This window comes from Mytilus trossulus, chromosome 1 (genome assembly GCF_036588685.1).
Source record: "Mytilus trossulus isolate FHL-02 chromosome 1, PNRI_Mtr1.1.1.hap1, whole genome shotgun sequence".
Taxonomy (NCBI): Eukaryota; Metazoa; Mollusca; class Bivalvia; order Mytilida; family Mytilidae; genus Mytilus; species Mytilus trossulus.
Window position 1 is genome coordinate 94,551,978 of NC_086373.1, and position 26,222 is coordinate 94,578,199.

Here is a 26,222-nt window from a genome sequence, read left to right on the forward strand (position 1 = left end):
CATATTAATGAACAGATAGCTGTATCCTCGTTAAATATCATCACTAAGAAATCCGTGTATTAAATAATATTTCAAAAGATAATTTATTCTTTCAATTTTTATAAAGCCCCCCCCCCCTTTTTCATCGACCAAAGAAGGAACAGGTCTATTTTGAACCAAATAACCAGTATATAATTATAAAACAAAACCACGTGCACCAATATAAGGGCGTTTAGCAATATGATTTCATATAACCAGATATTGTACTCTGAGCTTGCACACACTAAAATGTTTCGACTGCTTTGCTGCATTGATTTTATGTTGAAAGTCTTAAGGATAGAGGTTTTTACTAAACGCAAAACAGAAACTCAGGTCAGACATATGCTGTAAGACAGACATATCTACCTTATTTTTTTACACACACCATATGGTATACCTTTTGCAACGATAATTGCAAGACAGACAAAAAAAAATAAAAACCCAGATCAAAACAAGAAAACACTAACATTGACCAATGAACCATGAAAACAAGGTCAAGGTCAGATAGAATCATTCCATACACCAAATATAGGTGACCTATTGCTTAAAGTACTTGAAAACAGACTAAAACCCAAAATTTTACATTGACCAAGGAAACATGAACATTAGGTCAAGTAAAATGACACCTGCCAGACAGACATTGCAATATTCGATAGCCTCTGTTGATTTATCAGTTTTTCAAGCTTCTTGGCGATATATAACTAATAGTGTAATGGCAGTTGTTTATGTTTAAAATACCTATTTTTTAATGTTGGGTTTCTATCTCATTGATGTATACCACACGAGTACCTATAATTTAAAGGATATAGGTTCAATTGGTTTCCACTATTTCAACTCAATTTGGTGGTTTTATCAGCAACATTTCGATACACAACTAGTTTATCAGAAATGGTAGTTCAGAGAAAGATAATTAAACTGATTTGTCTTTCTTATAGATAACCTTTGTAGAAAATTGTTACACAGCAGGTTAAAAATATAATACATTTTATTTATATAAAGTTAAAGTGATAGAAAACATGATTGCACAGATTCAAGATTGAACATTAGTAGAAATAATTCCAATAAAATCAATATATAGAATATACAGTAGTACTTTTTGAGTTATTAAATATTATGAAATGTCTCTGTGTTTTTAAAAAGACAATATATTGTTCAATTTTTAATAAACATTCCTTTTTACTTTCAACTTCTAAAAATTAGCAAGAAAACTATTTAAAAAAATCTTATTGTGTTTTGTTTTTTTTAAATTTTACATTAAACTTTCTTTCAATTTTTAAGAGTAATTTTCAATATATTCTAATCTTTTATAGGAAGAATTTTTTTATTATTAATTTATCATAATTACTTGTTATAAAAACTTCCAACATATAAAAAAAAATCCCTTTAATTTGAATTTAAAAAAAAAAAAAAATGTTTTTTAATTTTGACATCAAAGTTAATTATGGATAAATAAAAAAAAATGTCTGGCTAATATGACAACGGCTTAATTATTGAGGACACATGATACATAAAAAAATATATAATTAATTTCCATTCCCAAGAAACAATACAATAGCATTAATAAAAATAAAATGTAGAAATAAAAAATTAGTAAAAATAAGGACGAATAATTATGAAGTAAAGCTATTAAATGGACGAATAAAAACAAATAAATCACAAATCATATCACATTTTGGTTTTAAAAATCATGACCATGTGTCTCATTCTATAAATGTCTGGACACTAATCAAATGCATCGTCTAAATCTATCAAAAGTCCGGGCGATGATGGTGCCTTATACGATGGAGGTCGGATAATTACTTCTTCGACCTTTTCGAAAAGAGTTCCATCTGGTGCGTGCAGAGCATCCGATGCACTTGAAGTCCTCCCTTTAGTTCCAGTTCCTTTCTTTCCATCAGTGTTTGGTTTGAATGTTTCGAATGGCGATATTTTACTCGCCATAGGTAAGGACTTTGGTAACATAGGCGCTACCGTTCCAATATTTGCAGAATTTTTGCCAGAATAATCATTTCCTGTCGTAGTTCCAACGGGTGCATGTATTGCATCAGCAGCTTTAGTTTTTCTGCCCTTCCTTTGGCTTTTTTTCTTTCCAATGTTTTCGGGTTTAAATGTTTCCATTGATGGGACCTCAGTCAGTACTGGTAACGGCTCATGATGAGATTTTGAGAAAACAGGCTCCATCTCTCCGACTTCCGGCGAATAACCTCTGTTCATGACAGAATATGAATGGGCGTCTTCAGGTTGGAATGGACTGGCTGTTTCCACTTTCCTTTCATCGTCATTATTACCCGGTATAACGAACGGCGAGTGAGATTTGGCTCTTGATCCAACAGAGGATGCGGAAACTGGTCTGCCGTTATCATCAAGTTCTTGTTTCGACTGTCCGTTCGATTGAGATTTACCAAATACAGGAGTAGCTGATGACTGTTTTGTGAAAACTGACGGAGATTTTTTACCAAAAACTGGCGTTGCGTTTGTATGCCTACTAAATGTCATGGGATTTGGTAGTGAAACATTTTGGTTTCCTTCGTCATCCATATTAGTATCCTGAATTTGTATATCGGCAGGGCTTGGATGATCTCCTTTCGGTCTAGACCTCACTTGTGGAATAATACTACTCAAGGTAGCTAGTAATGATGATTTACTCCTTGGACCACCTGAATGAGATGGTTTAGATAGAGTAGGAGCTGGGGTGAAGAGTGTACCACGAGGTGGAGCTGGCGAAGCCATGTTTTCTTCCTCAATTGGATCAAAGCTTAAGAGAATAGGGAAATCTGATGCTGATAAGGCAGAACCGGTACGAGAATCAAGCCGGCCAAATCCTTCATTGTCTTCAAATAAGAAGTTTCCGTTACGTGAAGTTATTCTACTTCTGGAGTAGGCCATATCTTCATCAACATCCTCCTCACAATCTTCTTTTACGATCTTTTCCTTATGACTGTCTGTAACAGGTTTCTTCTTTTTGAAACAGAGAAGTCCTTTCCACCAACAACAACAACATAACATGAATATGATAATGGGTATTATACAGCAGATAGCAATTATAATAATCAGCATTATTTCGTCTTTTGATTCTGTATCGGTGTCAGTACAGTAATCAAAATAGTCTTTCAATTTGCATTCATCGACATTGAAAGTTGATTGACAGTAGAATATTAGGTTATGTACAAGCAGTATGTACGTAGCGTTTTCACCAACATTTGCATAGTCCATCAAGCAAGCTTCCAAAAAGAATTCTGTAATGTTGCTTACATCGTTGCAATATTGCTGTACATCAGAGTTGTTTAATGCTGCAATACAATCGTTCAAAACAGACGCATTTACATTTGATGGAGCAGTGTCTTTCGGTAAGTATGATTTTGCAGTTGGTATGTCAGAAGGAAGCCATAAATCATCGCTTTCTGGTTCAGTAATTGTACCGGGCAATTGTGTTGTGCTAGAAGACGTAGGTGTTGCCATATTTGAAACAAGTCCTGTGCCTTCATCGAATCCAATTACTGACAGTAGTTCGTTATCTGAAGTTATGTCATCAACGTAAACGGACATTCCAGACAGAATAGTGTCGAGAGATTTCGACACTTTCCAAATTCTAGCATGATCGATTTCCAATGGGCTATCGTTATTTCCAAACAAGTACATCCCTTCAATATTGAATACAGATGATACATGAACATTTCTTATCGCTTTGTACTGTAACCCTCCATCGGTCATCATATAGATAAGGAACTCGCCATCTACAGACTTCCATGTTATAGCTGTATATATCCATGAACCAACTTTCATTTCTAATGCAGATGTCCAGGTATTTCCCCAATGTATTCCTAAATTACCATTTTCAGCTGATAAAGTTAGATTTTGACCATCCATCTGATAAACAATAAGAACTTGATTTCTTAGATGTACCTGTATTCGAATCCAGAAAGAAATTGTAAACGCAGTTATATCCTTAGTCATATGTATGTTAGTATAAGTAGCAGTTTGTAATGTTAAATGAAGCAGGTACCCTGATGTTGATAAATTCTGTTGTCGGTCTGTGTGCCAAGTGTGAACTGATTTAAGTGATGAACCAAACTCTTTCTTTGTCCACGAACCAGTATATGTAGCCGATAAACCTTGATCAATGAATGAGGAATTTACACCGGACTGATCAGTTGGTGATACAAGGTCCATCCACCATGTATTGTCTGCATTACCAAGTAATCCTCTGGCTGTCCGTCCACTATCTTTACCTACTTTAAATCGACAGATAAGTCCGATGTTACTATCTGCTACCAATACGGTAAACGATCCAACTGTTATTCGGATGTACTCGCTGACAATCCATTTTATACTTATGCCCGCTACTGTTGTTGTTGTTGGAAATTCAAAGGTTGTTGAGCCTCTAACATGCATTGGTTGTAATGTATCATTGTATCTCATTACACTGACAGTTTGTCCACCACTATTAATAGAAATTTCTTTAATTTGTCGGCAAAAGATGTCGCCATTACATGGCCAGAAAACGGCTTGAACTGATAATCCTGCAACACTGTACACATTGTAGATTCCTGGTAATATTATTCTATATGATGCACCTCCTAAAGTTGTAATGTATGACGCGAATATTAAACCAGCCGCGTATGACTGACGACCTTCAATATTCTGTACCACAAAATTGCAGTCAGTTCCATGCCATCCAAGTGAACAATCTACGCATGAATAAGAAGAAACTGAAATGGTAGCGGTAAACAATGTTGAGAATGATCTCCAATATTGTGAGACTGAAACACTTTGTCCGTACCAATGAGCATGACAAGTGCATTGTCCAGATGACGAATCACATGTTCCTTGTGAATTACAAGCTCCCATTGGTCCTAGCTCACACACACCAGAACAAGATGATCCATAATGGGATGAATCACATGAGCAAATACTATTGTTTGCAAATCCAAAAATGCATTCATTACTGCAAGATCCTCCATACCATGATACATATTCTTCAAATACATCTACTAGGTTGCACATACTTTTAATTGGCGAATCTGTTAAATTTTTAGCGTCCTTACAGTAATCAGAAAAGCTTAAGAGTATAACTTCTGCCATATCGGGATTTCCTGTTGTTTGCACTAAGATCACACACTGGTCATGTAAAGATGATAAAATGTTTTCCAGACCAGCACAGTTAGTTGTTAATTCTGAAGATTTCAGCAGTTCATCGCATCGTGTTGTATCTATAGCAGTATTAAGTGGTGTCAATGTTGTCAATTCGGGAAGTTTTAAATCAACACCTGGGCTCAGGTCTAAGTCTGATGCCGCCCAAGTAGGTGTTTTGTCATAATATACCATATACATGTGCTGTGAATTTTTTAGATCTGATGCTACATAACCAGTTCCTTCATTTAATGACCATACTGCATGAAGATCTGGTGTCTTATCTGTTACAGAAATTCTCCAATTGTTTCTGACAATTGATGGACTATGTGGACGTGTCCATATCCTCAGTTCATCAATAAATCCATTGAATGTACCGATTGGAAACAATGAAGTAACGCCATCACCTATTTGTCCCACTGTAAGGGTTCCTCCTGTTTCGAAAATATTGAACGGACATGATATTTCCTTCACAACGGTGGTACCTGAACCCGATATAAGGTAAACTTCTAGTTTATAACCATTCGGTTTCCAAACGAGATTAATTTGGTTCCATACATAAAGCTCAATTAAAATATTTGTTTGATACACGATCTCATCAGCAATAATGACAATACCAGTCTTGTAGTTAACGACAATAGTTTGATGACTGGCTGTATGATATGTTAACATCGGTCCATTGACGGCTGTTGGTTTGACATGGAATTCGACTGTAAAGACGGTTGTCGGCATTTCAACTTCGCTAACGTAAATCCCTGATCCACTAAACAGGAGACAAGCTGGACCTGTTATAATGTACTGTCGTTCTAGTTTTTCATTAACAATATTGTCGGTAAATACATAGCTGTTCATGAAGAGCTCAACTGCAAGGAAGTTCAACTGACCGACACAGGAACCTTCTGATGTGGTATTGACAGAATTGGTACAAATACTTGTTCTTGAAGAGTTACAAGCAGCCAGTTGAATAGCAGACTTTGTTTCGCATGATGTAAGTATGCCATCTATGAGGATTGCTTCAGAAATCCATTTGTTATTTAAGTATGACATTGTCATAATGAGTCCATTGTCTACGTATATCATCTTGACTGATAGTTCCATATTAATGAAGGTTACTGATAGAAAATTAGTTTGGGAGATTAAAATTTCCATTTTACTAGTGGTATACTTGTCGTAAACGTTTATTTCAGCCGAATTTGTGTATATTACAACTTTAGACTCCATGAAGCTGTTCTTCGATCGGATATAATAAAAAGTACCATCGACATCGATGACAATATCTCTTAAGCAAAGATGTGGCCTGAGAGTATCATAGCATGTTGACATGTGTCCGTAAACATTAACTAATTCATCTGAGTGTCCAAATAATAAATATACGCCTTTGATAGTCAAATCAACTAGATGCCCATCAAAAGAGATCATCTGACCGTTTGTACTTATTTGTGCTACTAACACGGACTGATTAGCAGGTTGTCCCGTTGCCATGACAACACATTCGTTTCCTTCCCATCCTGTAGCACAACTACTACATGCTGATCCAGACCAGTGACCTTCACATTGGCACATACCACTTGTATCACATACTCCTCTATCATTACAGGGTAAAGTAATTCCATTCGGACAGAATTGATCGCAGTGGGTTCCATGGAAACCATAGTAACAAATACAAGCTCCGTCTGATCCTAAATAGCCAAATCCGCAGTTGTTACAAACTTGTGAAAGCCAGAATGGTACAGATGTATTCAAGCTACACATACTATTAAATAATGCACTTGTACTGCCTCCAGCTATACCACATACGGTTGCAAAGCTTATCATAACGGTAATACTGTCACTAACATTTGAAGTAGAACTTCCAAGTAAGATGCATTGATTTTTAAACCAGAATGTAGTACTTGATGAAACACTGCTACAGGAACTTGAAACAGCAGTAAAGAAATTTGTGCAAAGACTGACAGCTTCTTGTTGAGTATTGATATTAATGACAACTTCATCATTTATAACTTTCAATGTTTTGTCAGATACTACCCATACAGGTGACTGCCATGGGGAACTTGGAAGACTCATGTCATTTCCTAAAACACTATCAAATGCTGTATATCCAACGCCTTCAGAAAATGACCATAACGATGAAACATTGTTTAGAAATCCTGATAATTTTACATTCAGACTCTCTGCCTGGAAAATAAGTGAAGGTAGTATTGGGTCTTTCCAGATGGATGCCTCTTCTATTTCTCCAACAAACGACCCAGTGTAAGTATACTTCTCTGATTCAAATGATGGAATCCATTCTCCTAGAGCAATCTTCCCACCTTCCAAGAATAAGTTCGGACAGAAATCACTTATTACTCCATAACTGATAGTTATATTCGGACCGTAATGATAGAAGTATATCTGGTTGTTGGTTCCATCAAATGTTATGATTACCTGATTCCATTCACCAATGTGTGGACTGATAGTTGTTGAGATTGATTTTGTTCCACATTCTATTGTAACTGGATTACTATTAAGTATTGAGAATGTTGTATTTTTACTGTATGCCAATAAAACACCTCCTTCTGCAGTAGGTTTGAAGTACATACTTAGACTGAATGCTTGACTGTTCACTGTGTCATTGTCTCTATATATTAATGTCTCTGATACAGATGAAGTTTGATTAAATGCCAAAGCGAACCCAGAGTTTAATGTCACATTTTGACCAAACACAGCTAACAATGTATGAACGATTGGCCCATCAACAGAAACATACGCAGTTTCTACATAATGCATGAGTTCATTTTGACTGTAAGTTTCATAGGTATCACTTGTCCCAGTACAATTTCCAATGATTCCAGTTGCTATTGAACAGACTGAAGATTGAACTTCCAATGCTATATCTATGCCTTGATTCTGTACAGTTATTTTGATAGTACTTGTTCCAATAGAAATCTGGAGGTCATTATATGATTTCAATTCCATTGTCATCTCTGACATAACGGTAGTCACACCATACACTAATTTAACTGTATCCTGATAAACGATTGGAGGCATATCATCTTGCCCTGATGGTAAAATTACAATTTGAGTTGATGATGTTTTTATTGAAACTCCAATAATACAAGAGCCAAATATGCAGTTCACTTGATAAACTTCCACAGCAAAGTTTGTTGGGGAGTCAAACACTGTATATACTCCAGATATTGTATCTAATGATATCTGATAACCATTAAATCCCATGAAGTCGGCCTTGCTTGTAATATATGCTTTTGTGCCATGAGAGGAACCCTCGTACAAAACTCTGCAGTCTGGTCCTTTCATTCCTGAAGTACATGTTCCACAATCCACTGATCCATTCCAGTTCCAGACACATTCACAAAGCCCTGCTGTGTTACATGTTCCATGGTTGTTACATGGTGAATCAGATCCACCAGGGCATATATTAGTACATGATGATCCATAATAGCCATGTGCACAAGAACAAGAACCATCTGTTATTATTTCTCCATAAACACAGGTTCTAGAACATCCACTGTTCTCTTTGTCAATTGTTGTTATGCTGTTACACAATATAGTTGTTGGGGATGCAAGAAGATCTTGAGATGTCTGGCATATTTTTCCAAAACTCAAAATCACATTGTATGCAGATGGCAAATTGACGGTTGCACTGTATATTTGAAGGCAAGCTGTGTAAAATATTTGTTTCGTTGCTGAAGATACATTGCTGCATGACGTGTGTGTATTATTTACAATTTGGTGACATATACTTTCTGCCTGTGTTTGAATAGTTGAACTTGCATAGTACACATAAGTGACTTTTGGATACGTGTTCTTTACATAGTACACATCGGATGGTATCCACTCGGGTGGTACCCATGGTGATATAGGTAAATTAATAACAGTTCCTTGGAGATAGTCAGATGTTGCAGAGCCTTGGCCCTCATCAAATTGCCATAGAGAACTTAGCAAATGTTGTATATCCAACGGATCTTTTTGAAAAATGTCAGTTACAATGTTCGGTTCTAGCGATATTTTCCAAACCAAGAAATTGTCTATTAGTCCACTGAATGCCTCTGGTGCTGTGAGTACTTTACCATTATATGGTGGCTGCCAATGACCTATGGATAATGTTCCAGGATCACTGAATATGTTTAATGGCAAAACATAGCTTCTTCTTTTGATGTTCCCTTCACTGTTGAAGACATATATATCAAAGTCTCCCAATTCTCCGTAATACATAACCACTACTTTGTTCCACTCATTGTATTGTAAGGTTAGATTTGTTGTATATGTTTGATTTTCATAAATTATCTGAACAGAGTCAGAATATACTTGAACAATGAATAATTTGCTGTTACTAAATGAGAACAACACACCTCCTTTGTCTGTTTCATTGTTTAACTTGGTAAGGAATTCAAATGTTATATTGGACCCAATGCTTGTGTACAAGTCTACGTCACCATATATTATAGATGAGGCAAAATTTAAACTGTACCCACCAACATTTTGTTTTTTTTCATGTATAGATGGGTAATGTATGAATTCATTGCAAGATGTTACTGCAAATCTGGTAAAGTCAAGTGAACTAGATAATGATGTATTCTTAGCCAATACTACACTGTTAAAATCCAAAGTGTACACTATAGGCGAGGGTGAAGATCCTTGAATACTTCCTGAGTATGTGCACACATCTGGTGAATATATTTCTCTATACAGTAGCTGTTCAAGTTTGAGTGTTGAATTGTCTTCTCCTGATCCACTTAGCAATCCACTTGTCAATTCCAGGTACTTGAAATTTAACAAAAACTCCATGGTTAGATATTGGCCTTGTAATCTAACTAAAATCTCTGCATTGTCAGCAATGGTCATCTTTAATTCATCTAAATCTAATCTCTCCAAGTAAAATCCATGAAAGTACAAGGTCTCATCAACTGATGTTTCCTGGTTCTCAAGGTAGACAATAGGTTTGTTAGTGTCCAGTTTTGGAGCTTTGATTGTGATTGTGGCATATCCGTGTGTGGAATCTCCAAGACGGACAGATAAAAATGTAATACAGGTGTAGTTTTGATGACATATGATGAATTTTCCTTGTATGACCAGCACATCACTAACTGTCAGCAGTGTGTACACTGATGGTTCTCGTACTATAAAACTCAAACCATCTAAGTTTGTCATATGACCAAGTTGGGATGCGAAAGCAACTGATTTATTACCATTTAGATTGTTTTCTGCAATTTGACAATCTGGTCCAATCCATCCATCAGAACATAAAGAACAATCGTCTGCTCCTTGCTTGTTCAGAGGACAGGCACATGCTCCTGTCTGGTCATCACATGATCCATATCCTGAGCATGGATTGGTTGCTCCTCCTGGACATTCAGTGTCACATGTTGTGTTCCAGTACCCAATTTTACAAATACATGTTGTGCCTCCATTTTTGGTGCCAAAGAAGCACTGTGGGTCACAGTAATCACCCAAAAGAAAGCTAAACGTTGGGTTAGTAGCCATGTCAGTACACAGTGTTGATACTGGCCAAATGTCCATATTTAACCTAAACTGACAATTATCTGCATATTCAAGTACTGCATCTGTAATTTCTCCATAAATCTGTGCTTGCAAACATTCTGTTTTGTAAGCATGATTCAAACCACTCCCAGCAGCCATACATGTGCTGTAAGAAAATTGTAGTAAAAATTAGTTACCAGTATGATGATTTTAAGAATTTAAAATTACTAGGGACTAATTTATTTGCATGGATTCAGTAAACAAAAATATATATTTTGTGGAAATTTCACTGAGTTGCTTAAGTCTACATACAATCCTATAGGTAATTCGGACTTTATTGCACATCTAAATTGTAAGTATAAATTATACATCTTTTTTTTTGTGTGATAGATTCCAGATTGTCATGCTTTCACAGTTGGTTTATCAATGTGTTCTAGTATGGACAAACAGTTGTGACAAGGACATATTATAAAAGTTACTAAAGGCTAGCTATAAAGAGCTTGTGTCGCTCACCTTGGTCTATTTGCATACTAAACAAAGGACACAGATGGATTCATGACAAAATTATGTTTTGGTGATGGTGATGTATTTGTGGATCTTTCTTTACGGAACATTTTTGCTGTCTATAATTATTTTTATCTATAATGAACTTGGCCTAGTAGTTACAGTGGGAAATATTTATGAAAACTGTTAAAAATTGACTAGAAAGGGCAAAAACTCCTTAAGGGGTCAATTGACCTTTTTGGTCATGTTGACTGATTTGTAGATCTTACTTTGTTGTACATTATTGTTGTTTACAGTTTATCTCTATCTATAATAATATTCAAGGTAATAACCAAAATTACAAATTCAGGGGCAGCAACCCAAATACAGATTGCTAGATTGGTCTGAAAATTTCAGGGAAGATAGATCGTAACCTGTAAACAATTTGTCCCCGGTCAGATTTGCTCTAAAAGCTAAAACTGCATTTTACCCTATGTACTATTTTTAGCTGTGTTATCCATCTTGGTTTACTGGTTGGGTCAACAGACACATTTTTTAAACAAGATACCCTAATGACAATTGTGGACAAGTTTGGTTAAATTTGGCCAAATAGTTTCAGAGGAGAAGATTTTTGTAAAAGATTGGTTTCAGAGATATTAGCCAAAATCTACATTTTCCCCCTTTGTTCTAGTTTTAGCAATGGTGGCCATCTTGGTTGGTTGGTCGGGCCACTGGACACATTTAGAAACCTAAATAATGATTTTGACTAGGTTTGGCTAAATTTCGCCCAGTAGTATCAGAGGAGAAGATTTTTGTAAAAGTTAACAGACAACGAGGGACACCAGACGCCAAGTGATGAGAAGAGCTCACTTTGCCGCCAGGTGAGCTAATAAAAAGTGTATTAATATATATTACAGAATATAGTTTTGATTCTAACATTTAACTTTCAAGCATGTATTTACCAGCCATTAAAAAAAAAATTTAATTTTCAAACACATGGTAACTTGCTTAAACATTCAGTATAATAAAGTAAATAAAACATAGCTGCTAACCTTTGATATAGTGACTATCTAAAAGGGTTAGACTATTGGACTAATTATAAATGTGTGTGACCTTTAAAATACAGCAATTCAACAAACATAACATACCTTGCAAAACCACTTGTAGTAAAAATTTCTTCACACAGAACTTGAGGATATACCAATATGTTGTCCGTTGAACGTTTTCTTCTCTTTCCAAAAGCAGAGAGGAAGGGTGGGAGAGTGATGGATACAGGTGCAGTCACATAGGGTATAGGTGCATCGGATAAACTCTCAACACCTCCACTGAATGGGCTTACTGGATTTCTCAATACAATTCCACTTTTTTCAGCAGTCCATGTACCATCTACAATTAATGATTGAAAAGTGCCTTTTTATATAAGGATGTAGAATTTAAATGAATAAAATCTACAACTACAAAACAATTTTTCATATCTGTTATAGTTCTCTTATATAAGCAAGGTGTTACCTATGAAAGAAGATGAAGTCCATATTATTTTAATGATACTTTTTGGTAAACAGATATAAATAAATTTTCAGGATCACTTCCTATATACAAGGAAATAGGATGTGCAACTGGAACAGGTAACTTTTTCTAGCTTGAACATATCATGAATATGTGAATAGGTTGGGAAAACTATCAGGATATATATGATAAGGTCTAGGAAGTTCCCATAATTTTTTTGTTGTCATCTTTCTTGGTGTTCCTGACTGTTTTTATTTATCCATTTTTCTCTTTTGGCACTTTGGTACTCCATTCTTACATTACATACCATTATTCACCACATAACCCAAACAGTATGGGAAAAGGTTACATTTTGACCTATGCAATATGTGAAAAGGCATACATTTTAAAATCTAAATAATATGAAAAGGGTTGGGTAACAGAAACCCAGCAGCACTCCCTATCAATTAAGTATTGAAGTATGGCCATATCATCTTTTTTTTAAACTTTTTTCTCTCTCAATATAATAGAATATTTTTACATATAAAAAAGAAGATGTGGTATGATTGCCAATGAGACAACTATCCACAAAAGACCAAAATGACACAAACATTAACAGTTATAAGTCACAGTACGGCCTTCAACAATGAGCAAAGCCCATACAGCATATAGTCAGCTATAAAAGTCCATGATAAGAAAATATAAAACAATTCAAACGAGAAAACTAACAGCCTTATTTATGTAAAAAAAATGAACGAAAAACAAATATTTACCACATAAACAAACGACAACCACTGAATTACAGGCTCCTGACTTGGAACAGGCACATACATAAATAATGTGGCGGGGTTAAACATGTTAGCGGGATCCTAACCCTCCCCCTAACCTGGGACAGTGGTATAACAGTACAACATGTAGACCACAGGAAGAAATAATTGATATTTTTACCTTGCTCTTCATTGAATGTCCACAATGAAGCTAGCCCCTGATCTTCTACACTATAGGTTCTGCTCCAGTGTGACTTTATCTCCATCAAACCTAAATACCTGTTCAAATAAAAATTAACATTATTAATATAGATCACAATAATTCTATAAGATAGATAAATATTCAATTTAGAAAATTTACAGGCTTCCAGGTCTTCTTTTATATAATATTTTCAATGGTAGTGTAGGAACTGTTCACTATTTTGTGCAATATTAAAAGCAATCTGATTAGATTTTTCACTTTGCATGATTTGTAGCTTGTGTAAGACATGACAACACCAAATACGAAGACAGTGTATGCAAATTTTTAATTAGCCAATCAATCTGAGTTAAAAGTAGTACTTTGATTAAAAACAAAATCTTTCTTAGGGATAATACCAACAAATCATGGTACGTCACATCTGGTTGTATACGAAACTTAGGTCGGAAAAAATATTCCCTTGAATTTGACAACTGAGGTAATTAATCCTACATTTTAATGCAGTAAAATATTTCTGTGTCTTAAACATATGTCTTGGGTATTTCAAAGCACAATTATTTTTTTTATTTTGGGTTTTTATAGAATATTTTGTAAACTTTATTTTACATGGTGACTAAATTGTGTACACAGGTTAAATAAGGGGAGAAATTTTATTGGTTAACTTCCAATGATGGTTATTTTCTTAAATGCAATGAAATGTTATGTGAATTTTTTTCTATAGTACTAGACAGGATAATACTTTACTCATGCCAAGTATTTCTTTATTTGAAACAAAAATAAATTCTGCACATTTTTTGGAAAAGTGCAAATTTTACACAGACTAATAGGGGAAAATCAATGGTGGTATTAAACCTAGTCTTACAGTCAGTCAATGTCAGTATAACAAGTTAAATTTCATAGATTTATGAAAAAATTGTTCCCTTAAGATTTAAACACAGCTATGAAGGGAAATAAATCTCTTTTAAATTGCATTAATGAAACTTAACCTATTTAAAATATGATATACATATTTAACTTCCAAAGGATGACATAGTTGTAACGTTAAACATTTGTGTAAATGTCAGAAAAAAAATTAGAATGTGAAGTATAAACATATTGGTAAAAGTCTTAAACCTCCTGGAAATGTTTTTATGGATGAACTTACATTTTTTATAAAACACATAACCAGCTGCATAATTTTTGAAATAAAATCATTTGGAAATCAGAATTCAAACTTTTGCCAAATGATACACTGGTTCACATGACAATTGTATACTTTTAATAAAATGTTTCGAAGGAAGTCACATCAATATTAATGGATATGATTATGTCTAAAGCCAATCAAAAGGTTTTAATCTCTAACAAAATATGAAACAAAGTATTTTCCATTCATTATTTATTCTTTAATAATTGGACTTTGACAAATAAAATAGGGATAAAAATATTAAGATGAAATTTGATGTAGAATATCATCACAAGACAGTCTAACCAGGTGCATGCTTTTTACATACATGTATAGACAGATAGATTATTGATTTATAACAAGGAAAACAAAAATTAATGTTGTAATATATATATAACTCACCTTTCCCATATTCTTAGTTCATCAATACATCCTTCAAATCCTTCACTGATTGGTTGGTCTTCAGAGCCATCTGGTGGTGGTTGCCATTTTCCAAGGACAAGTCTTCCTTTTCCACTGAAAGGGTTTTTACCCTCAAGTTCAATCAGATCTCTTGTATAAGCTCCATTGCTATCAAATACATATACATCAAGATAACTGTTTCCATCATAAACTAAAGCAATCTGGCTCCATGTGTTATCCTCCAAACTAAGATCAGGTTCATATCTCATATCCCCATATGTAATCACAACTTTCCCATAATAGTTTTTGAAAGCAAATGTTTTTTCACTTGTATAAGATAGAATTGTTCCATAACATTTTGGATCATGACAAGTCTTGACAAAGAATTCAATGGATACATACTGGCTGTTGAAAATCTGTACATTTTCAGTGATCATAGAAGCATCATTATTACAGACAGTATTACCTGGACCGATACCTGCCACCAATGTTGTGTCAATACCCTCACTTTCTACTATAGAGCCTCCTGGTATTATTTTATTAGGGTCAAATATAACACCTTCTTCTGAAGTATGCATTGTTGTTGTTGCCATTGTTGATGTTGTTGATAATGATGTCTGTGTTGTGCCAGTTGTTGCAGTTGTTGTAATTGTCAATGGTGTCGTTGGAGTTGTTGTTTGTAAATCCATGGAACATGCAAGGCTGTGACTAAAAGTAGAACAGTCCATACAACCACCACAAATTCCACCCATTGGTGGTGAACTGCAACAGTAATCTGTTCCAAGTTTAATTCTTGCAACAGCAATGTATCTTGTGTAGAAACTATGGCGTCTGATACGAACAACAAAGCCCAATGGGTTGACGACAAGTCGTATGACAAATTGTTCTGGTCTGTGGATTACAAACTTACATCCACCTTCAATACTTATACGTTTTCTATTTTCCACAGTTACATTGACTTCTTTACCATCTACCCAGACTGAATCATTATTGGACATATAGACAACTGTAGTTTGATGAACTTTAACTGACACTGAATCCATGCAAACTGACTGCCTCTTTCTCCACTGACATGATACTTGACGGACCTGAAAATATGTTTATTTTACTGTAAACTCAGCTGAACTTTATATATGAAATAACATGGCTAAGTTTAATATTGAGACCAATTACAGAATTCTTAACTTCAGTATACATAATTATATATATAAGTTATTATAAAATTATTGATCAGAGACCTTTAAGATTAATTAATTTTCGATGGTATCAATTTTTGTGGATTAAGAAAAAACAATTTTTTAAAATTTTGTTCATCAAAAATATCTGACAGGATGAACATCTGGGTTTGCCTTAATTTGAAACAAATTTTGCCAAATGGTGTGTATGACTCCAATTATAAAATGAATTCACAAACAAATACCAAATTTGAATATCTTAACTTCAAACTTTGTATCATCCTTTCTAAAACTAAGGAAATCAAAACTATTTAGGTCCAAATTACATCAAATAATATATAAACTACTGAAATTTAATGACAATGACTGTTCAAAATTCACATAGCGAATTTGTACAGTCATTGTTTTATGTAAGGCACTGAGTTGATTGAATAAGCTTAATGGCACTTAATTAATTTTTTTTAGCAGTTTTAGAGGCTTATTTAAAGCTGTTAAATAACTTAAACTAACATCAAAACTAAATATAGGGACCATTTAGAAATAATAAATAACAGAAAATACAGAACAAAATGTAGATCTTACCTCTACTTTAAGATTATTCATCTCTAACATTCTGTAATTTCCTGGTTCTGCATAAGTCATTCCATGTCCTGTAAAATTTAAGTATGCTCCATGTTTACGTGCAAGACATCCCATTGGTGCGTTTGGTGGTAGTTCTGGTACCTGGATATCACAGTTGGTACCAGTAAACCCAGTAGTGCATGAACCACAGTTGGAATCTCCCTGCCAGTTAACTAGACAAGCACACTCTCCTGTACCTGTTTGGCATGTTCCATGTCCGTTGCATGGATTGGTGGCCCCTCCAGGACACTGCTTGTCACAGTATGTTCCCCAGTAACCATTATTACATTCACAGAAAGATGTATCCAGATTGAACTTCCCAAATATACATTTTGCTGTACATTCTACACCCTTCCAGATAGGAAATTGTCTTGAAGAGAAGTCATTACATAAACTTTGGTATGGTGATGATAAAAGTCCTGATTCTACTTCACATAAAGAGCTGAATGCTATAGTGCTGTCCATACTGAGGTCTAGATTACCTGTGACTGATACATCTTCTATACAAGCCATCATGTAAAATGATGAACTCTCTGAGAATGAACCACATTGGCTTGTAAATGCATTACTCTGAATGAGTCCTTTACATTTTTCAGTATGAGTAGTTTCTGGTATCCCAATGTTGATTGCTATTGTTGGTTTTATTGTCCTGGTATCTGGTAGGTCAGGTATGGACACCCATGCTACACCAGTATCTGATATTGTCACTGGGTAGTTATTTACAATATCCAAAGTTGTTTTGCCATATCCAGTTTCAAAGTTCCATCCAGCGACAAGTCCTGTTGTCACATGTGTAATACTGGTCTTCCAGTGTATAAAGATCTGTGTCTGAATACATGGTCTGTTCCACACTAATACTCTGTCCAGTGTCCCGACAAATGTTCCTGGTGGTATTGATCCTCCACCCTCTATAGGAGGCTGCCAGTCACCAAAGACTAATGTACCTCTTGGTGACAGTGCTTCTAATCCAATATAGACCGAAGAGAACACACTGACCTCTACATTATAGATGTAATGGAATGTGATCCATCCTGTTATACTGTTGTAAACCAATGAAATCTGTGTCCACTGACCTAGCTGTACGGATATTCCTGTTGGTACTACATAGGACCCTAAAGAAACCAAAAATCTTCCATTTACGATACAGACAGCAAAGGTTTTTCTCCAACTGTAGGAAAGTACTGTGCCTCCATTACCATTCTCATCCAGGCTTGTTATCTTTAGCCTTGTTTCAATAGTGGTTGATTCTCCTATAAAACTCTCTGGGAAAGGTACTGTTTGTACCCAGCCTATATTAATGTCTAGACCTATAGATGGTGTGTATGTTGAGTCCACTTCACTGAATATACTATTACTGTATATTGTATGCCAAACACCAATGAAGTCTGTGATTGAGGTACTTGGAATGACATGATCTGTACAAACTTTAGCTAATCCTTCGTACTGAATAATACAAGCATAGTTCCATGGAGAGCAGCTGTGGGATTTGATACTACACGGACCAACAAGACCTTCAGATGAGGAACAATAGGTATGTGAAACTGATAATTGTACATTTAAATAGTCTTCTTGCACATATATAACTAATTCAAATCCGGCTTTGTAAATTTTATACACATGACTATCTAATGGTCCAATCTGAAAACCACTGCCAATATCCACTACTGTACTCAGAGAGTTAATCTGACCATTGATCTCTACATGGCCACCATTAATTGTACTGATGATAACAATCTTAGCATCTATTTTAATTGCAATTTCTTTGACAGCAGTATGGAAGAATCTGCTAGGTCCTGTCTGGATCTGAATATTTATAGTGTTATAACGGTAGAACGTATAAATATCATGCTCTTGAAATCTAAAGCTGGCCCCATCAACTGTTGTTAAATGTCCATCACCAGATATACCACCCAAGTAGTTCTTTGCACCATTTGGAACTGATTGTACTGAGACTGAGCAATCTTCTCCTGACCATCCTGGAGCACATGAGGTGCAGTTTGGTGCTGCCCAGTTCATCTGGCATTGACAATCTCCAGTAGCTTGGCTACATTCACCATGTCCACCACAAGTATTCAATGTTCCACCATTGCAAAGTTTGTTGCAGGATGATCCCCAGTACCCAATTTCACATGTACAAGTTGTTGGATTGATGGATTTATGGAAATCACATTTCTGTGAGCAGTCAGAACCAACCCATTCAGGGAAAATCAGTGATTTGAAATCATTACAGAAGACAGCCCCAGGCCATGATGTTAACCATTCTGATGAAACATAAAGGTCAGAGAGACCAACCACAACAGATAATGACATGTCTATGTTATTGGCTCCAGCCATATCACTGGTGCAGGCAGCAAAGTAGAAACTCAGAACACCTACACTTGGTCCGTTAGTTGTTCCAAGAACAGATCTATATATCAAATTTGTGCATTTAGAGTCAGCTGTTAGTTGATGTGTAAGATCTGTATACGTGTGGAAATAAGGAACAGTTGGTGGATTCAATGGTAAACTGGATATTCTCCATCTTATTGTCTGTCTAAGTATACCATAATCTACAACTTGTATGTGGTGTTTTCTAACCAGATCGTAAATCACTGAAGATCCATAGTCATCAAATTTCCAGTAAGTTACCAGTGATTTTTCTGTAATTATCACTCTTTGCATTTGGTATTTAAGTATGTCATTGTATGATAAAGCCTTCTGCCATACTCTGACTTCATCTATGTCTCCTGTGAAGTACTGGTGATAAGGTTCTATTTCTGTGGGCAGTGGTTGTTGTGGTGGATGTCCAAAACCAAAGTAGCCATAGGCAACAAACATATCTTGACTAATCACAGTAAATGATACAAATTCAAACGATCCATCCTCTTTGTAGACATAAACCACCATTTGGGATGCCACATTTTGCCATACCAGGCTCACATGATGCCAATGTTCAATTGTGACATTTATTTTAGTATCATATATATTCTGATCAATTTTTAACTTCAAAGTGACATCTAGATAAACAATAAAGGAAAGCTTGGTAGTATATGTAAGTATGACTCCTGTATTGTCACCTGGTCGGAAGGAAAATTCTATGGAGAAGTCTATACTGCTGATAATTATATCTGGTAAAAAGTCAGTTGTAAGTAGTGAGTTATTGAAGTAGATACTCAGTCCAGCTGTTGATACTGATCTCTTCTCCATTAGTTCATTGTTTGTGAATATTAAAGTAAACAAACTGTGGACTTCTTCAACAACCCATATGGCTGAGTAGGTCTGAACATTTGTGGCAGCAGGGTTACAAGGTCCACACAGGTAATCCTGAGTTTTACAAAATGGTGTCTCTGTCTTGATAATAATATTGAGTTGTTGGTCCAGTGATCTAACATACACCATTAAATTACTGCCCGACTTGGTTGATATTTCAAATTCTGACTTGGTTGGATGTTTAAATATCACATCAGGCAGATCCTTTTCAACTTGACCATCAAAAACAAATGATTGACCATCTATCCATACTAATGTATCTTGGCTATCGTGATATCTTGATCGTATGACAATGGTGTTGCTCTTGTACTTGATAGCTACTGCTGTAGTACATATAGAGTCATCGTAACAATAAGTGTTTCTTATCTGTACTTCTGGGTATATGTTGGTATCTGAGGATTTAAGTACATAGTACTCTCCTGCATGTATAAAGTTGAACTGTAGTTCATTGAATGTCCTCAAATGGCCATGCCCAAAAAGTGAACAAGTATGGTTTTGCAAAAGTGGGGAACCAGTAGGTAGAGTGACATCTGGTGGTATGATATCACAATCAGTTCCAGTCCATGGTGCCAAACATGTTTTACAGTCTGTTTCGTTGCTATATGATGGATAACAGTAGCATTGCCCAGTTTCCTTGATACACAGCCCATTGTCACTGCATGGTGAAAGAGTGCCCCCAGTACACACTTGACTACAGTCTGTGTTCCAGTATCCTTTGTCACATTCACAAACCATTTCTGTGTTTAGTTTTCCAAATTTACAAAGATGTGAACAAAGAAGATTAAAATATGGATTGGTACCATCTATACAGATTGCTCCTCTGGGTGATGTTGGTGGATTGACAATTATTTCACAGTATTCAATGTAGGAAACCAGACTATATACATAACCAAGCTCATTTGAGGAAGACATCATGTCTTTTACACAGGATTTATAGTAAAATTGTAAAACTGCTTCTCCAAGTTGACCACATATTGAAGGAATGGTAGACTCCATAAAATACTCTCTACATTTCCTCTCACTTACAACTTTCAATGTCTCATTTTCTGGAGTAGTTGGAGGATCTCCATCAGTAACCACATCAGATGGCCACCAATACACATCTTCCGATGGTAATATTAGCTGATAGTTGTTGATAATGTCAACTGCAATGTAGCTGTAACCTTTTGAAAATATCCACAATGAAGTCAAGTCTGTAAAATGCTTTGTCAGTAATGTTTTTGATGTATACATAATTTGGTAAATATCTAATGCAGTCTTCCATGTCTGGATTTCAGCTATTTTCCCATTGAAGTGTTGGAATATGACTGGAGCATTATCTTTCCAATCAGCAACCTTGAAGATTCCTCCTGATATCAGGGCAGTAGTCTGTACAGTTAGTTGTTTCCACCATTGCATGCCACTGTTGGTGAGGATGTAGATTTTTAGATTGTTGGTTGAGTGTGTGTATGACAGTGACACTTGATACCATACACCCATCTCTACTGTATAGCCTGTATCAATTTTCACATCACCCCAAAGAATGTGAACTGTTCCATTGAGATATATACAGACTGAAGTCTGCTTGTAGTATGCCAGGATAAGGCCTGTAGCAGAATTGGCTGCAAATTTTACTTGTATTGTTGCATCCCCATCGTTACCAAACACGTCCTCTAGCTGTGAAGTATATGCTCCAGCTCCATTGAAGGCCAAGACAAAAGTATTTCCATTGGTATTCTGAGGCTCAGTAAGTCCATCAAATTCATACTTGAATCCAGATCCTACATTAGTTCTCATTCTCCAATAATCAGCATAATTTGTATTGATGGAATGTTGAGTAATATCAGTCATGGACACTGCTGATCCAGAGCCGATTATAAAGTCATTGTCTTTATTGTTGTCACATGTTCCACAGAGTCCTGACATTCCTGTAGTACACTGGGTTAATTTAGAAAACACTTCAAGGAATAAGCTGTGGTAGTTGATTGTCAGGATATTGGATCCATACTCCACATTGATTGAAGTCTGACCATTCTGGACAACTCTGACTGTGGATGTAAGATTATGCATGTTGTCAAGAACGATTGGCTGGCTGTTGTGCAAGAGCAGAATTCCATCTTGTCCAGGTGCAGATGATACCACAGTTAGGTTTTGACCTTGTGCTTGTATCCATATTTGTTTAACACACACTGCACCATTTTCTCCACAGGGAAGTTGTCTTACGTAGGCAAACAGTGTTGGATCTTGAATTAATAAGAATTCTCCTGTAGCTGCCATATCAAATGTCTGTCCATCAAACAAAGAGAAGTGACTGTATCCAAATACAGAACATACCTTGGTAGTAACACCAGATGACGGTTTATTAGCCACACTTACAGAACAATCTGCTCCATACCATCCAGTGGCACATGCATCACAGCTGCTACCAACAAAGTTTGACAGACAGGAACATGTTCCATTGTTTGAGAAGCAAGTTCCACCTCCACATGGTAAATCAGCTGAATATGGGCAGATACTTTGACAGTATGATCCCCAGAATCCATCATCACAGTTACATGTTGTACTCAATTCTCCAGATACACAAGGTGTTGAACATGAGCTACCTGACCATCTTGGGAAATGACGTGACGTGAAGGATCCACACCATGATCTAGCAGGCCATGTGACTAGTCCACGGTTAAGTGAACAATGATCCGACAATGTTAAGATTGGTTCCATGGTCCAGTCTTGACTGTTTGTAATCTTGCTATTGAATATGCATTGTTTGTAAACATAAACCTGGAGCTGTGTTCCAAAGTCTGAACATGAGTTATTATAAGCAGATGACAATACCACAGATTTACAGAATTCTTCTATTTGGACATCAACAGTACTTGGATTTGTGAAAACCTGGTAAATATTCAGACTTAATGATGATAATGAGTAGTCAACCATAGTCCACACTGGATAGTGCCATGGTGATGATATCATTGTTATTTTCAATCCTCCAATAGAATCAATTGATTGTCTACCATATCCTATGTTGAAATTCCAGTGATTAGTCAAACCAGTATAAGTATCAGTCATATGTGTGAAGGCATAACTTCTAATTTGATTCAGGGTCAGTTGTTTCTTCCATATTCTGAAGTCATCAAATGTACCAATGAAACCCCAGTTCACACCATCTCTTTCATTGGTAGGGTAATTCCATTGACCAATCATGAATGTTCCTCCTGGTGTCAAGGGATTGTGGTCATCAACATCTAATACATGTACATCTGTGTTGATCTGTAAACCTTCCTGTACAAGATAAAGGTTTATAACTCTTGTATCTAATCTCCATACAATAGCAAAGTGGTACCATGTATCAACATCAACTGTTATTGATGAAAAGGTTATTTTCTTGTCTTGGTAATACAGAGTTATCTGCCCATTGCACACAACTGTTGAGAAAATGTTGTCGTTTTTTTTGTAGGACCATATTGTGTGACAGTTTGGTGTTACTATATCTGGTTTAAATTTGATTTCTATTGTCACTACAAATTCTGTGAAAGTGCTAACTGGATCCGTAATGATGTGTGAGGCATTGGTTGACAGACCAAATCCTCCACTATTTTCAACAGGTACCAGTCCTTTGAAGATTGAGTTTGAATCTGACACAAGCCATGATTGACCAAAGTCACTGTGTAAGGTGTTGGTATTGAGTGTACTTGTCAAAACAACTCCTGTCCTGGTTTTGAAATCGTCTAGATGGTTAAGGTTGCAGCTGCTGAGTAAACCAGTACTTGTGCCACAGAAGCTTGCTACAGCTCCAACATGGACATCTAGATGGTTTTCATAGACATAAATATCAACTATTAAATCTGATCCTGCACTAACTTGATACTGGAAGGATGATATTTGTTTACAGATCACTCCAGATACAGCTTCAAATCCAGATCCAATTACCACTGTTTCATCATCATACCATGTAGACACATTCTCATCAATGATAGATATTACCAACTTGTGACTATCAATCTGGATTCCAACAGCAGATGTCCCTACACTGGAATAATACTCTGACATTAAAACTTGTAGAACATGGACCCTTATTTGAGTTCCTGACAATAATTGTCCAGACACCAGAAGATGTTCTCCAGGATAGTGGTAATTATACATAGATCCATCAAATGTGATGAAGTGACCACTATGGTAACTTTTTCCCAGGTATTGCCCATTACCAGTATTATCATTATCAACATGAACAATGGAACAATCTGTACCAAACCATCCTGCCTCACACTGCTCACAGCTTGTATTCCCTGAAGATCCAGTATGACAAGAACAGGAACCAGTTGTAAAGTCACATACACCATTACCATAGCAGGAATCAGTGGCTCCACCTGGACATTCATTCTGGCATTCTGATCCCCAGTATCCCTCATGACATTTACAGTATCCTGTTTTCTCTGTAACAACCACCTAAAATACAGAAAGATTAATTGGGTAAAACAAAAGTGTTAAATTGTCAAAGCACTTTCAAACCTTTTTTTCTACTAGTTTCATAAGAGAAATCTATAATTTCTATTTGTGAGATGTGTCTCAGTCCATATTTGCAATTGACAATAGGTAGCCAAACTCATTATTATAAACATTGAAGTGCATTTGGGAACATTAAACAAAATTGTTATCATGAGATAATTATTTGTATGATTTCTAAGGATTTCAATTTTAGAACTGTTGTCTTTTGGCTATGTAGTTGTATGTGATTTTTAAAATTATGTATATTGATTGCTATATAATATCTTTCCCCGTTTTCTTTGATTAATCATCAACTGCCATGAGCTTTGTTAGCCAGTTCACAGGTAAATACTGATGTTGTTTTGATATTGAATGTTTTTCTTTTTTCGTTTCCTTGGCATAATTTTTTTTAAAATTTCAACTAGATTCATAAGAGAAATATTTAATTTCTATTTGTGAGGTGTGTCTCAGTCCACATTTGTAATTTCTTATAGGTAGTCAAGTTATAGCGAACCCAATTGAACCTTTCTATAGATTCACCTGCAAGTTACCTGTCCATTTAAACTTTTGTAAGTTCTATTGTCCCATTGAACAAATACAACAGGTATTGTGCTCTGTATAGTTTATTCACCAGGACCTTTAAATTTCTTCTAAGAGAAATCTATCACTCATTGATTAATCTACCAGAGTAAAAAGTTTATCTGCTAAATTGATAGAAATGACATGTTTCACATAAAAAAAATGCCTGTGATTTCCTGTTTATTAAACATTTATAATACTTTTTTTCAATCTGTTCAAAATACTTAATAATTTAATCATAAAAAGTTTGTTTTAAAAAAAAAAAGTATTGTTCTTATGAAAATTTGCATCTTTCAGTTTTTGTTAAGTTATAGAATACTTTTAAGAAGGCCTTAATATATAAACATCAACATTTTTAGGGGTTTTATATCAATTTTTTTTTTAGAAATAGGAATAATGTTGATTTTTTTCAGAAATCAACTTTTATTAATGTTTGAATTAGTGTTTACATTCAACAGATTGTTAATGTAATACATTCAAACTCATACACAGTTTTTTATGCATAGTAAAAGTGTTATTTCTATCAATTTAGCAGATACATTTTTTACTCAGGTAGATTAATCAATGAGTGATAGATTTCTCTTAGAAGAAATTTAAAGGTCTGAGTGAATAAACTAAACAGGGAACAATACCTGTTGTATTTGTTAGATGGGACAATAGAACTTACAAAAGTTTAAATGGACAGGTAACTTGCAGGTGAATCTATAGAAAGGTTCAATTGGGTTCGCAATAATTATAATAAACACCTAAGTGCATTTTGGGAACAATACAATTAATTTCTTTCATTTGTGTTGTTATCAATTTCAGTAAATGTGTAGTTAGTTTAATCCAGAAAATCAAAACTCAAATGCATATTTCCTTTCATTGAGAATCTGCAGGATCAAAATCTTAAAACTCCCAATACCAATTATCCAATAAAAACCTAATGACCATAAATGTAGAAATCATAAAAAAACCCAACCCAAGACAATTTTACAATTTGAAATCAACAGTCATTTCAATGTTTCCTGTTT

General features: G+C 35.3%; 2 protein-coding genes across 2 annotated transcripts in view; both read right to left on the bottom strand.

The window, feature by feature from the left end:
• Positions 1 to 1,451: 1,451 nt before the first annotated feature.
• On the bottom strand, positions 1,452 to 10,788 carry LOC134691441 (uncharacterized). Its single transcript, XM_063551974.1, has one exon. The coding sequence runs from the start codon at positions 10,783 to 10,785 to the stop codon at positions 1,741 to 1,743; it is 9,045 nt and encodes a 3,014-aa protein (XP_063408044.1). The 5' UTR covers positions 10,786 to 10,788; the 3' UTR covers positions 1,452 to 1,740.
• Positions 10,789 to 11,850: 1,062 nt separating this feature from the next.
• The window catches only part of LOC134704886 (uncharacterized), a 158,710-nt gene continuing 144,338 nt past the window's right edge, over positions 11,851 to 26,222 (bottom strand). Inside the window, exons 104-108 of the mRNA XM_063563671.1 lie at positions 16,882 to 24,591; positions 15,125 to 16,212; positions 13,543 to 13,640; positions 12,258 to 12,495; positions 11,851 to 11,995 (exon numbers count right to left, since the gene is read on the bottom strand). Of these exons, the coding sequence (XP_063419741.1) occupies positions 11,851 to 11,995; positions 12,258 to 12,495; positions 13,543 to 13,640; positions 15,125 to 16,212; positions 16,882 to 24,591 (9,279 nt within the window). The remainder of the gene's footprint in view (positions 11,996 to 12,257; positions 12,496 to 13,542; positions 13,641 to 15,124; positions 16,213 to 16,881; positions 24,592 to 26,222) is intronic.